This window comes from Trematomus bernacchii, unplaced genomic scaffold, assembly GCF_902827165.1.
Source record: "Trematomus bernacchii unplaced genomic scaffold, fTreBer1.1, whole genome shotgun sequence".
Lineage (NCBI taxonomy): Eukaryota > Metazoa > Chordata > Actinopteri > Perciformes > Nototheniidae > Trematomus > Trematomus bernacchii.
The window spans coordinates 11,869,774-11,885,311 of NW_022987803.1; the positions used below are offsets into that span (position 1 = coordinate 11,869,774).

Here is a 15,538-nt window from a genome sequence, read left to right on the forward strand (position 1 = left end):
GCTTTTTACTAAACAGACTGAATTACTGTATGATTCTGTACAGCTACAGCATATACTTAGTCATCACTAAGAGGGTTAGAATGGGAATATCACACAGGAACAGGGAGTGATGAAATATCACACAATAATGTAAAACTGTTACGGGTCTTGAAAGCTTAAAGAATTTTAAATCCAAACCTGTCACAAATGCTCCTGTGAAGTTGGTAATTGTTTTAAAAAATAAGAAATCATTTATTGATTCTCTAGGAGAAATTGGGATATGTTACAGTAAACCCATAATATAAAGTTGTTAAATTATAAAGAAATTAAGAAAAATGTAATCACAATATAAATAAAATATTTACAGTATACTACAAAAATATTTAATTATAAAATGAAAATGGAAAATAAAAATATGGAATATTAATTATTAAAGCAGTAATATGCTACAAACAACATTGTTGATAATAATGATGCTGGACAATTCTGCTGTTAGCTGTACAGTATAAAGAAAGAAAGAAAAAATACATTAAAATTAATTAATTAATGCAAAAGAATCATAAACAGTTTTAGTTGACACACAATAATGTATACTGTCATTTTAACTTGCATTATAGAACATATCAATAATTGATGGGGTTTAGCATTAGGAAAACAATTGTTTCAGAACAGCATGAGTATTCTAATTTTTTTGACACAAAAAAGTTATTTACATTTTTTATTTTCTTGAAGAAGCCGGTGTGCGTTTGTTTTTCATATAATGCTGCCTGCACAGTAGCTGCATGACCAGACCGAGGGCGCTACCGTGCAGCAAAACCATCTCCACTTAATATTACAGCAGCCTGCTCCCTCTCCCTCCCCCCTCGCCTCCCCTCTCCTCTCCTCTCCCCTCCTCTCTCCATCCAGCCTCCCAGTGGTTGCAGGGAGGAAAAGATGGCACCTCAGAAGCCGCTGTCAGCCACTCCGCCCGGCTTCTCGACCTGCGGACGGCGTGCTCCCCTCTGAGATGGCCTCCACCGAACCACCAGCCGCCTGACGAACGAGACACAGGAGAACATTTTTTTATAACTGACGTTTTTTAAAAGACATACCTAAAAACTGTGGGCATCCGTGTAGCATTCTCCACACCCTGTCGCCTTTTCCAGACCTCAACATCTGCACACCCCGCCAGCTGCAGGCTCCTCCGGCACCGCCGCTGTTTGTATCCAAACACCCAGAGGTGCTGCTGCTGGACCCTTTTTACTACGACTCAAGGACACTGATCACACATTATCCATCTCATTGAAGCGGACAGGAGGGGAGGATGAGGTAAGCATGCGTTGCTCTTTGCTGCACGATAAGGCGCAGGCTGCTGTGATTCACTGCGCATTATTATGGGATATAGCCTATAGCGACACAATACACAGCCTATTAACCGGCATATTGTGCGTTTCATTGGCGCAGTTTCATTCAGAGGCCTGTGATGTTGCATGTCACCGCATCACACAGGTGAATCACAGGAGCACGCTTCTTTATTGACTGGCAGGTCACCTGTTGGCCGACACAATGTGCACCTTTAAGATCTGCTCTCAGATCAGCACATTTAAATCACAGCGAGAGGGCTTTGATGATAACATCTGACATCTCTGACTCCAGCTCGCAGTGTGATGTGTCACGTGGAAGTTGTCTGCAGAAAAAAAGGGGGTGTTGTCATGGAAACCAGACTACACGTGCAGAATTGGTATAATAAGCCTAATGATTAATTGCGACACATATTTCATGACAGGATTTATAAGGCACCCACATGCCTCTGTAAAGCACACCTATGTACATGCACGCCCACAGATGAAACGCACACGCGCGCACACACCTTCCAAGCTAAGAGCCAATCAGTTGAGAGTATTCATCACAGCGTCCACACACAGCTGCACTGGTTTCACTGGCTGAGTGTAAGAGCCTATCAGGTTAAATGTTACTGGTGAGACTTAGCCTGGCAGCCAATCAGCTGCGAACCTGCTGCTACCCGGATGTGGGCGGGGCAGCAGCAGTTGGCACAGGTTCACCACGAACAGGAGGAACCCTGAGCTCATCCTAATTGCTGTTGGCTTTAACATCTGTGAATGAGTGTGTGAAACAAGGTCAGAGGGATTTTTCAGCAGACTGCCCTAGGTTGGTTTCTCTTTTAACAATCTCCCCTTCAACCTCTTACTGTTTTAATCTCAGCTCTGTGTTACACTGATTGCACCAAACATACTCTACAATTTGACATGTAAGGTCCACAACTGAATACATTCATATTTTATTTAACTTGTAGTAAGAAACCCAAGGTGTCGACCAGAGTTATTACATTTCCTTTTATTTTCTGTATGAGCCCATTTTAATGCCATTCATTTCCAATTTAGTCCACAATTATTCCACAGATCACCTTGTTTGGACCAACAGCATTTAATCAAGTTGAAGGAGAATACCACAACAATATGTTAAAAAAAAAACATATGCCCAAGACAATTTTTTTTCCTGTAAAAATGTGTTCAGCAGTCAGCAAAATAAATTGTAGTAGGCAAAATTAGTAGGTCAAAATTGGAGCACAATATGACTTGGCATTTAAAACTCAAAGGACTTGGGACTTCATTTAAGACTGCCAGTCTTGACATGGGACTTGAGACGCAAAATAAATAACAGAAAATGCTGAATGAATTTAATCAAACTCCTATTTTGAAATATCACTATCAAATTTGAGCTAAGTAAACAGACAGCTATATTGTTCTTGAGACTTGTCAGGTTGAATTGCATTCTCAGCTTTCCTTACCACTATTAACAACTTTGATTATTTTTTCAATTTTTGCATTGCAATATGGGAGGACAGAGTACATCAACATCAAGCCTACTGACTCTTACCATTTTTACACATTTGCTTCCAGAATTAGAGCTTGAGTTTAATGTGAATCATGCTAACAAGCTGTCTGCTCATATTCTTGTTAAGTCTCAGCTGTGATGTAGGCATTCATTTACAGAGGTGCTCTGTAGGTGGCAACACAGACTGTGACTCGCCACAACGAGCCAGTACTTCACACAGTCCGGGCGCATGTGTGCCTCTCCTCATCAGTGTGTGTGTGGTTTGTTTCCTCCTCATGGGTACATATTTGTATGACTTATATTGTGCAAGCTAGCACTGTTTCTGTTGATTGTGAGAATGACAGTGTTTGTTTGCTAACCGTTTAGCTTGTTGTGTGTGTGTGTGTTTAATGCCCTACTATAATATGCACAATGGTAGGGCACTAAGAGTGGTTTTGTGCTCTGATTCAATGAGCATTGATTTAGTGCTGTGAGCTGAAGTTCAAACATACATCAGTCAAGGTCAGAGATAGTGCAGAATCACGGCGAACTGCACACAATTAGTTGGTTTGAAATACTTACTGTATAAGGATCACAAGTCTTCGGCAGGTTTTAGATTGAATATCAGCACAAGTAAATGCTATCACCATATAATATCAATCTTATCATCATATAAAGTCCTCTCTGGGTATCTTCTAGGAAATCAGAGTAGTCTTTTTTTAAACAGAAAAGTAATAGCTATATTTCACATACATAAAGGATTGAATTTGGTCACTAAATCCTGCAAGGTTCATACGTGATAGATCTAGATTTCTAATCTGTTGCTGTGTGCTTTTCCTTTTTTTCAATTAGTCAAACGCTTGAAACCAACAAAGCTACAGTATCTGTTTCTCATTTGTCAAGATTAGTTTCAAAGATCTCCAGCTGTGCAGGGGTTGGAGGTGCTGGAGGTCTCCGGGGGGAAATCCTGGGACAGTAAAGCTGGCGTTGGAGTCTGGGATTTGGGTTGGAGGACTGATCCCTGTCTCTATTACCCCTTTCACACCAACGCAACTCCGGTTCAAGCTCCGTGCTAGAGCTTTTCAGGTTCAGAACCGGTACTTCGGTTTAGCTCCGGCTCTTTTCACACCGCTCAGAGCCCGACTGGTGCTGCCGCTGCTGCGTCATGACGTCACAGTTTACGTCGCTGATTTTCTCCCCAACGGAGCTCACCTCACAACAACAACGGGCCGGGGACTGCGTTGCTTTTAATCATACGAAGCCAGATTAAATTAAATAACGACTTCTCCAACCTTATACTTTTCTCCAGAGTGCCGTGGTTCATTGTTTATTAATGTGTTTCAGCGGCATTTACCGACCGCTGCAGTGCTGCTGCTCTTCCACGAGTGTATTCTCCCGTTAGCTCCGGGTTAGCTCACACGGCTCTAAAGTATTCACTGTCTGACTGTCACACAAGCAGCTGATACATATCCCCAGTTCCCTTTAAGTGAATGTGTGTCAGTCTGAATTGACGCTGTTTGGCATCACAACGCTGTTATGAAAGTTTCTCTGGTATAACATGGGTGATGTTAGCATAGCAACCGAAGCTAAACTGACTACTTGCTACGCCGTTTTCTCCAGGCACTTTTTACCGACGTATTTTTCATTATGATTCTACTTGTGATAGTCGGACATGACAACCTGTGCAGCCCATGTATTGATTCCATCCGATAGCTGCTATAATAACAAACAAAACGTCTGCCTGCTCTCCACAATGATCAATAACAGCGAACGGATGGTCAAAGTAAGGTACAAATAAACAGAATCACACGAAGCCTGGTTAGTGTTGCCTGACTTTATAAAGTGTGTTTTTTTTTTACAAGTGTGTGGTTGCGTTCTAGTCACTTTGCTCAGCACTACTGCTTGTTACAACTTTTATTTGCCGTACTCGCCTTAACTGTTAGCTCAGGTTAATCTCGCCCCCCTCCGACATAAGCGTGACGTATGCGGTTCTTGCTTCTAGACGGACAACTTTTTGGTGCTCGAAACGAACCGGATTCCGGAGCTTATACCCCTTTCACACCAACGCAACTCCGGTTCAAGCTCCGTGCTAGAGCTTTTCAGGTTCGGAACCGGTACTTCGGTTTAGCTCCGGCTCTTTTCACACCGCTCAGAGACCGGCTGGTGCTGCCGCTGCTGCGTCATGACGTCACAGTTTACGTCGCTAATTTTCTCCCCAACGGAGCTCACCTCACAACAACAACGGGCCGGGGACTGCGTTGCTTTTAATCATACGAAGCCAGATTAAATTAAATAACGACTTCTCCAACCTTATACTTTTTTCCAGAGTGCCGTGGTTCATTGTTTATTAATGTGTTTCAGCGGCATTTACCGACCGCTGCAGTGCTGGCCGGCTGCTCTTCCACGAGTGTATTCTCCCGTTAGCTCCGGGTTAGCTCACACGGCTCTAAAGTATTCACTGTCTGACTGTCACACAAGCAGCTGATACATATCCCCAGTTCCCCTTAAGTGAATGTGTGTCAGTCTGAATTGACGCTGTTTGGTGTCAGTCTGAATTGACGCTGTTTGGCATCACAACGCTGTTATGAAAGTTTCTCTGGTATAACATGGGTGATGTTAGCATAGCAACCGAAGCTAAACTGACTACTTGCTAAGCCGTTTTCTACAGGCACTTTTTACCGACGTATTTTTCATTATGATTCTACTTGTGATAGTCGGACATGACAACCTGTGCAGCCCATGTATTGATTCCATCCGATAGCTGCTATAATAACAAACAAAACGTCTGCCTGCTCTCCACAATGACCAATAACAGCGAACGGATGGTCAAAGTAAGGTACAAATAAACAGAATCACACGAAGCCTGGTTAGTGTTGCCTGACTTTATAAAGCGTGTTTTTTTTTTTACAAGTGTGTGGTTGCGTTCTAGTCACTTTGCTCAGCACTACTGCTTGTTACAACTTTTATTTGCCGTACTCGCCTTAACTGTTAGCTCAGGTTAATCTCGTCCCCCTCCGACGTAAGCGTGACGTATGCGGTTCTTGCTTCTAGACGGACAACTTTTTGGTGCTCGAAACGAACCGGATTCCGGAGCTTAGAGGCTGCTCCGCTGCGGTGTGAACAGGAAAACCCGGTGCTTTTCAAGCACCAGCACCGAACCGGCCCCGAAACACCGTTGGTGTGAATGGGGTATTAGAGGCTGCTCCGCTGCGGTGTGAACAGGAAAACCCGGTGCTTTTCAAGCACCAGCACCGAACCGGCCCCGAAACACCGTTGGTGTGAATGGGGTATATGGAGCCGGCATGTCTGATTCCTCGTATCTGTCCACTGTACCTTTTTACCATCTCTCCTTCTCTCCCATGTACTGATTAATAAACAGTACTTTGCTGTTCTGACACATCACCAACAACACACAGCTAGCATTTAGCTCAAAACACGGCTGTAAAGTAGCACAGCACCAGGGAGCCACTATCCTGGAAGTAGACTCTTAGAATTGTTTTATTGCTTCATCATTTAAGTCATTTATCAAGCTGATTTTCTCAGCTTTGTATCAAATGTAAGATTTTGGGGTTTTGACGCGTTTCAAATCTTCACTGCTCATACTTTTGTGCTGTAATTAGACAAAAGTGAACATGAAACATTTGTTTATTTACAGAGATATCTGAATGTTTGTTTTAAGGACAAATATGACATATTTCAGTTTTCGACATAAGGCTTGGACTAATATAACTACTTCTGCCAAGGAGGATATGTTGAATGGCTGGATTGTCAACTGGATTATGGAAAAAAATCCTCGCCCAATGTTCACAACACTTGGTTTACGGGCCAAATACGAACCCATTGTATATTAGAGAGATTCCTATTTAGAAACCATCCATAATCAATGCATATTAACATAGATAGCCCATTCTGAGGGGCCACCTCAACTAAGATACAAAGAGAAAGTGTTGTTTACCTGTTATCTGGCAAATTTTGAAACTATATGACAACTTTTTACATTTGCACATGATGGGGATGGGGCTGCGCGTGTTGGCATCCCACCGTCACCACCACTGTTATCTCCATTTGCGTGTATTGTAGTGTTTCATTATGCTGTGAAAATGAAAAGTGGGCTTTTATCGATCCAGCGTCATCGTGGTTGCCTGATTGGTATTGACAGGAGCAGTTGGTGGTTTGCTTGTGACCCATATGAATACCAACATTAATGGTAACTGTGTGCTGGATTAAGGCAGGACAAGGGCCAAATCGGCTCATTCCAAGCAAAAGGCAGACGAATGTTGCACAGGAGTGTGAAAGGAACAATAGCTTCAAAGAGGGGGGTAACGCAGGCTTTTCTATAATGCACCTAGACTGTAAACTAATATTGCGCGCATCTGTTCTGAAACAAATCAAAATGTCTTGGTTTATACCTGCTGTACCAGTGACTAGCAGCGAAGGTCACATTTATCTCTCAGTGCACAGCTGTGTAATTTGAAGTCGCACAGGTGTTACGACCCTAGTTAGTGCGAATGCTGTTTACAGCATTCCACTATAGTTCTTCAAATCTTTATTCTTCTTAATTCAACCAATACTTACAATACCGTCGAATAACTTCAGCATACGTTCAGCTACAGAAACCATTCAAATATCAAACTATTCAGCCTTTTCAGCACATGATGGGAAACCTTCAACCTTTTCATAATATTTCACACTTTTTGAAATATTCAGCTTTTTAAACTCTTTTAACATGGAACTCAATGGGAGGAACTTTCAAATCCTCTTTTACCTACACCTTGCGCCAAATGCTACTCCTTCCACATACTTTCAGCTAGAGACTTCATTCCAACTTTAAAGTGACCTTCAGCTATAAAACTTGTTCTTCAGATATTTGATATCTTTTACACTTTTTGACTTATCAACGTTTAAGTTTTGGAACATTTTCAGGCCGTTTTCGATTTTATAATGGGTGTCTATGGGAGGGACTCTTCAGGGCTAGAGTGCGTGACATCATCACTAATGGCGCATTTCCACCATGGTGCGGAGCGCGGTTTAAGCGTGCCGTGTCGTGCCGGGCCCGTTTTTGGTTGCGTTTCCACTATGCCTAGTTCCGGCCCGGGGCTACTTTTTCACCTTTTTCTGGCCCGACAAAATCGTGGTTCTATCGGGGCCAACAAACAGGGCTGAGTCGGGCTGAGTTTGCTAAACTAGAGAGAGAATCGCTGGCAAGGGAGCTACAACTACAACAAGATGAACATATTTGACCGTGATTTAATTGTAATACACGTTTCAAAATGATGCCGAAGTAACAACATACTGATACCGGTTAGTAAAAACCATGAATTAATGCTTTGACAAGCCTGCTGACAAGACGGCAGGCGAAAAACGTTTTAAAATGCGCGTTGTCTAAATGGAGATCGGCTAAGCTAATGCAATATATGCTCCGACCGTCCACACTCACAACAACGGCCTATACAGACATAAATAAACCAGCGACTGTACTCGCCATGACACAGACAGTCTGTGGTTTGTACTTTTGTCTAGTTTCTGAACAGATATGAGGAGCTGTGAGCTTGAGTGCTAACGGCTGATGTTGTTTTTCTGGGGTGCTCATTGAAGATGACGTCACGGCTCCGCCTACACTGCGTTACTATAGTTACTGCCCCAGCTACTAAACTGTAATGGAAGCGCAGCATTAAAGTGAGCTGGGCCTAACAAGGCCTAACAAAACCGTACTAAGTCGAGCGAGGCCTGCGGTGGAAATGCACCATTAGAGCAGGGATGGGCAACTTGGATGGTGCTGGGGGCCACATAATGTATGTACTGGCCACCAGGGGGCCACAGATTCACTTGGAACACACACACACACAAATTCCATGTATTGTATGTAATTATTAACAAATTAAGTCTGACATCTTCATTGACATTTTACAATCTTTCAGGGAACATCCTCGAATAAGCTCACTCAACAAATATCACTTCACAGAAATGTTATTTAATTTTTACAAGTGGCATGTTTGTATTGAACAGGTTATTTAAAGGTGGGGTAGGTAAGTTTGAGAAACCGGCTCGAGATACACTTTTTGTTATATTCCATGGAATGCTCTTAACATCCCGATAGCAATGAATATCTTAAGTGCTTTGACAAAAAATCCATAAAAAAATGTCATCTGTGGAAGCCGTAATACTGTAAAAAGTACGACCAATCATTTTAGCCGGCCCGGCTAAAATAACTGGATGGCCTACCTGCCTGTCAGCCTTCCATCTGTGCACAAATTTATCTCGTGCCCTCATTGGTCATGTGCGCGTTCGTGTGTGTTGGGAGGAGGGGCTCTATAAGGAAGTGGCAGATTTTCTCCGGTTGTGTATTTTCAAATTCTAGCGATCTCGAGCCGGTTTCTCAAACTTACCTACCCTACCTTTAACAGTGGAATAAAACTATTTTAAACTATTGGAAAGCACGGAAAATGTGTGTGCATTAAGATTAACCATTAAGATGACAGAAACATGAAGTCATGAACACTACCCAGACATTAGTTGTCTAACTTGAACCTAGCTAAGACACTTTTAGCCTGTCTCTGCTGACGCACAATAAGGGGAATGTCAACACAGACACCTGTCAACCCGCACTCTGCTGTTCCTCAGCGCCGCTCCCCCTCCCTCCCGCTGAAATTATGAATGAAAAGCATATAGTAATCATAGATAACACGGCAGGGTCTGTGACAGTTTGTTTTCATCTGATTTCAAATAAACAAAGTCTTGGTGTTTAGAATATTAAACTTGTTTCGCCAAATTCAGATGATAAATACAACTTTGAAGCTTGTAAAGGCATAATTACAAGCGGTAACTTAACGTCACAGCAGGCATAACAACAGCCGGTGTTTCTTGTGAGTGTTTCTCCGGGAAACAAACACAATACACACAAACGCGTCACAGATTATTTCGCGGTATTTGGCTGCCGAACGAAATCATGTACGCAGCTCGCGACGTAACTAGGAGTCTAGTGGACGGTATCAGTACTACAAGTTTCTTTTTTATTAATTACGTTGTTTATAAATTAATCTGAAGGCCGCAAAAAGAGGAGGTGGGGGCCGCATGCGGGTCTTAAAAATCTTCAGATTTTTTTTTTTATAACTGCTCTCAGAGCCAAAATATACACTCTATTCAAATAATTTCAAAAGATTTCAGGAGCATAATTAGTCTGGCCTGCTCAATTGCCTTCATCATATCAAACGGACCCACCGTTTTGGCCCAATAGTGATCTGAGTGACAAACAGTCCACCTAGCTCCCAATAGACTCCCATGTTAAATTTGTCCGGATCTTTCTTCAGAACAGAGAGAAGTAAACTTTAGACAAACTGCTCCCATCTTCACATTTTACACACAAAACCCCCCTGATGCTCTCTTTCTGGTCATTTCTTTATAGGAGCCATAGTTTTTGAACAGGTGGCAAAATTGTCAGATATAATCCTCAATGCATTCTTAATGGCACTCAGTGCTGCAGTTGGTAACCATGGTGTTGCTGGGCAGATTGAAAGCTCTGATCTCTGGGCTCACACAGGTGTTATGATTATTTGTTATGATTAGGTGCTCAGCACAGAAACAAACACTGACAAACACACTGGACTTTAACAGACTGTCTCAGCCTATTATTTTCTGTCTGATGGAGACTTCATACTGACTTCAACATGTTCCACATGTTTTATACATTATTGGTGACGTATGGTTTTAGTCGAAAGGTTTGCAGTCAAAATATTCTGCTGCTTTCCCAAGCCTTTTTACTTTCTTTTCTCTTCTTAATACACATTCATTCACTACTACTTACATCTGATATGTAACTCCTTCGGCCTATTTTCAGCTGCAGAAACCATTCAACTATTACATTATTCAGCTATTTCAGGACATCAAGGCTATACATGCTGTTGTTTATACCTTTTTTAAACCTTTTTTCTAAGCTTCTTCACTATTTGTCCTACTCTTCCAGTTTAACATTTCACTTTCAAGTTTTCAACAAAGTCATTGCAATGCATATGAGCTGTAACAATTTTGATTCAAATCATTTCACTTTTCTGCATTTGTCCGCTAAGTTCAGCAACACACTTACTTGGTTTTTGTAGCTAAGAGCAGCTACCATTCAACTAATACAATATTCAGCTTTTTCTGCATTTTCAGCTAAATTCAGCCACAAATGTTCACAGTTTACAGCATTTGCACGCATTTTCTGCAGGAAATGCATTTTCTAGTTTTTCTTAAACTTTTTTCACAATGTTGGAAATACTGACTCATAGGACTAACAATTTGGTTCAATGTTATAAGGTTTCATATCTTGTAAAACACCATCTGTTTTTTTTTCATGAATGATTGAATAATGACCATGTGGAAGTGGTCATTTATGGCGAGGCCACACATAATTATCACCTTTTAGCACCTGTGTTGTTGTTATTGTTTTGTTTAGCAGTAAAAGAGCCAGAAAGTTCCCTTTGTGAGTTCATGGAAAGATAAAAAAAACTAAACGAACAGTGAATTATGATAACATCACAATTCAGGGGTGTGTTTACATCTTGTTTCCAAAAAATCTGTTGATGAAGATTTCAACATATCAGTTTGAAACTTGGCTCACATTATCTACAAGTTCATTCTAGTAAATTAACAAGTTCATGCTATTTTGAGACATATTGACTACCACTATTGATTATTGTCTCCAAAAGCTTTCCCATGTGACACTTCAAGCTAAAATAGAATTGGTACATCACTTTGATCTGTTAACAGAACCAGAAGAGAAGTACTAATTATTCAAAAGTAAAGGTTAGCATCATTAAGATGGCAGATGGCAATGTTTTATTCTATTCCATCTCCTAAAAAGTAGACATTTTACTAATTATTTGCAAATAACAGTCAATATGTCAATAAAACATCTAATGTGACCCAGATTACTTTTTCGCACATAGCAAATAAATGTTTTATATGAACATATTTGCACCAGTGCACTCTATAGTGTCTTTTAGTACAACCAAAGCTAAACAATGCTGTGATAGCTAAAAACAATAATATTTCACAAAATGAACATCATGATGTATTGATGAAGACTTCAAACTAGCAATTGAGGCCATAAACCCATCAGGAATATTATTACTTAGGTAATAAATCAAGTGAGAAGGAGGGTCAATTTCTCATAGACTTCACATCTGCTAGCCTTTTGAAAGAAAGCAGATTGAAAGCACTTTCCCTTTGGCTTCACTGTTTTTGCCAGTGATGCCCTTCGTTCATAATTGGCATATCGGCAAAACTTCAGGAAAAAAAGTGACACACTGAAAACAGTATCGAAAAATTAGGTGTCAATTTTGTAATAAATACACATGGGCTGAGTCTTTCTAATAAGAGTTGCAAAGAAACGGGAATGCTGTCATCGAGTTTTCATTCATTCCGCTCCTGCCAGCTTTGTAATCCAATTTCTATGAAACATTTTCTGTTGATGGGGCAGAAACAAAAACACATCTGTGACAGTGATATCGCCTTGAGAGTTCAGCAGCTTGTATTTTAGCTTCTCTGCTTGCATGGGGGAAATGTATAATTCATACATAACTGTAGTTGTAGCTTACAGTTTGCAGCTGCAGCCTCGTCACCTGTGAGTAATAACACACACGTTTGTCATAATGCAGCTAGACAAACACAACCCAAAATGGAGAAGGATGTTGCACACTATGATACATCCACTGTCAGGTGTGAGGTCGCGTGTCTCGTCTCCGTTGGGAATCGGTATAATAACACAGTGCATTCTGGGTGACAGCATCGTGGTTTGTGACTCATAAATATGCACGCTGAGGCGTCACAAGGCAGAGCGCTGAAGCTTATCTACGCAGATGTGTGTGTGTGTGTGTGTGTGTGTGTGTCTGTGTGTGTGTGTGTGTGTGTGTGTGTGTGTGTGTGTGTGTGTGTGTGTGTGTGTGTGTGTGTTTAAGAGACAGAGAGGTAATCAAATCTCTGTGAATGAGAGGGAAATCACTCTGTCCTCCCCTGTCCCCGCTCTGTCTCCCTCCCTCCCCCTTTGTATCTCCTCTGCCAGCTCCCATCGGTGTGTCGTAGGCCTAAAATGATCGGCTCATGTGAGGCAGACAGTTTGTGTGTGTGTGTGTGTGTGTGTGTATTTGTTTCCAGCTGAAATTCAATCCAGAGGCCTGAGAGGATGAGCAAGTGTGAGTTAACTGAGGAGGCAGGAAGCGTCAGAGATCTTTAACCTCCTCTTCGTCACACACCTCTCACACTCATTTAATCCCTTTTCTTTCACAGCCTCACTTGCATATAGCGTGACCGCACACAGATGGATTGTGGGTGTTTGTGGGGATGAAGGGAATGCAGAGTCAGATTGGATTATACAGAGCTCGTGACTGGATACTGTAGCTGTATTACATGTATTTGCACATTGACACATTCCTTTGTTTTGAAATGAAACTATAGAAAATAGGTCAGAGGGCCTGCACTCAGCTTTAACTCAGGGGGGTGCACATGTATGTTGGGTGTAGTGTGAAGGATTTGTGGCCCCTTTTATCCCCCAATTTTAGGAAGCCAAGATGACAATTTGATACTCGAGTGTTTCTTGGGCAGGGTTGTTACAGTTCATTGTGATTTAGTTAACAATATTAGTAATTAAATCAAGAGTTATTTTGTATTTGGCAGTGTTAGTGTGTGTCTCTCAATATCCAGCTTTGTAAGGGTAAAATAAAGGAATAAATCAATCAGTGAAGTAGTCAACACATGTTTTAAGGATGAGATTTGGAGGGATTTTAGCCTTTGTATACCATTTACATGCACAGAAACCTATACAACACAGGAAAGGTAAACCCCAAAAAGCATAATAGGGCCTCTTTGAAGAATGACTTAAGGCCCTGACACACCAGGCAGTCACCAGAGAACTCGCCGACATCCAACACCGACAGATCCATCGACGAGTTCTCCTGCGTATTGGCCGTGTGTCGCACTGAAATACACCGCTTTACTACAGCCGAGCACGTACGAACTGCGCATGCGTGAGTGGCAATAACTCTCCTTACCAGCAGGCGGCGGTAGTGTGTATTCGTCATTCAAAATAGGCAACAACCGGAAGACAGAGAAGAAGAACAGACTGATATACAAACAAATAGCGGGTGCCGTTCCATTTTCACTCTCCTCCATCGAAAACATGTTTTAGAATATAAAAATACATGCATGATGAAATGAGCACATAAAGTGCAGACATACTATAAAATCACAGTTAATAGACCTGCATCTGATGATCGCAGTGTTCTGGCGGGTGTGTAGTTTATTGAGTCAGCAATGTAATAATGGCCACTTCTTGCTAAATTTACGATGAGATGAAAAACCGGACTTGACCAAACAAATCACGGAGCTCTCAGCTCCCGCCGATATCAGAGATGTCCCTGCTATGTGTGGGAGGTAAGAGAGGACATTTAAATCGTTTGTTTACGTCCCTCACTTCCGTTTCGCTTCTCATTTGCTAGCTGAACAGCTGATCAGAGTGGTTTCTTGGCCCGATAGCTTGTGATCGACACCCGGCCGATTCAACATGTTGAATCGGCCGGGTGTCGATCGTGAAAGGCCAAATAAGGCGTGTCACGGCCGAGGGTTCGGGACACACCAAATTGACTTTGGGCGACAAGGAACCCGTTTTCGCCCAACAACGCAAGACGGCCGATATCGGCCTGGTGTGTAGGGGCCTTTAAAAAGCTGCATAACATTAGCTGATCATACTGCTTATTCATATATACATATGGTTTATAGTGCACCAAAAGATAAAAAGTCCTTTCATGACTAAAAGATAAAGGTTACAGTTTTTCTTTTTTTGTACGTAAGTAAATGTCCAGTAGAGTTCTCTCAAAAATGTGATAAAGGTCAACCATACAAGAGTAATGGGACAGAGAAAATTCAGGCTCACATTCAATGGGTGTAAAGGGAACTGAAACAAATACCAATGTATCTGTCCGATTGTAGCCACACACACACACACACACACACACACACACACACACACACACACACACACACACACACACACACACACACACACACACACACACACACACACACACACACACACACCATGTATACATCACTTCAGGGGACATTACATTGACTTACATGCATTTCCTGGAGACTTATCCTAACCTTAACCATAACCAACACATGCCTAACCCTTACGGAGCGTCCACACAGCAGCGTTAAAATAATCTTCTAACGCTTCTGCCTATTCACTTTGAATGGGGTGACGTCACTTTGCCTCACTTTTCGCCTTGTGGGAAGCAGAGCGGAGATTTTCAGGATTTTCAGGATTCAAAGTTGAGCAATGTTCAACTTTTGAAGCTGAGGTGGAAGCATCAGCCAATCAAATCCTGTTTATGCAAATCTGACAGTTCAAGCGCTAGCCAATCAAACCGCGTGTATGCTGGGAGAGACATACCGTAGGTCATTTCCTCATATTCCAATAAATGGAGGAGAAATTAATTATAGCGGTAGGGAATCACCCGGTGCTTTATGACCAGTCCCTATTTACCTACCGGGATACAAACCGGAGGAGCCAGGCATGGAGGGAGGTGGCAGAGACAGTGGTAGGTTTTCGCCTGTTTGGGGAGTTTATATCCAGTTTACTTCGGGCTTTTTTGCTTTGTATGTCGGGGGCGGGAGATTCATGTGATTGGTTGTTGGTCGCGTTGATCGCAAAAAATCCCCAAGCTTCAGATACGCCCACCTCCAAGATTATTTTTAACGCTGCTGTGTG

General features: G+C 41.9%; 1 protein-coding gene across 1 annotated transcript in view; it reads left to right on the forward strand.

The window, feature by feature from the left end:
* Window positions 1-976: 976 nt before the first annotated feature.
* The window catches only part of evlb (Enah/Vasp-like b), a 57,168-nt gene continuing 42,606 nt past the window's right edge, over window positions 977-15,538 (forward strand). The window contains exon 1 of the mRNA XM_034150623.1: window positions 977-1,287. Within this exon, the coding sequence (XP_034006514.1) occupies window positions 1,283-1,287 (5 nt within the window). The 5' untranslated portion in view covers window positions 977-1,282. The remainder of the gene's footprint in view (window positions 1,288-15,538) is intronic.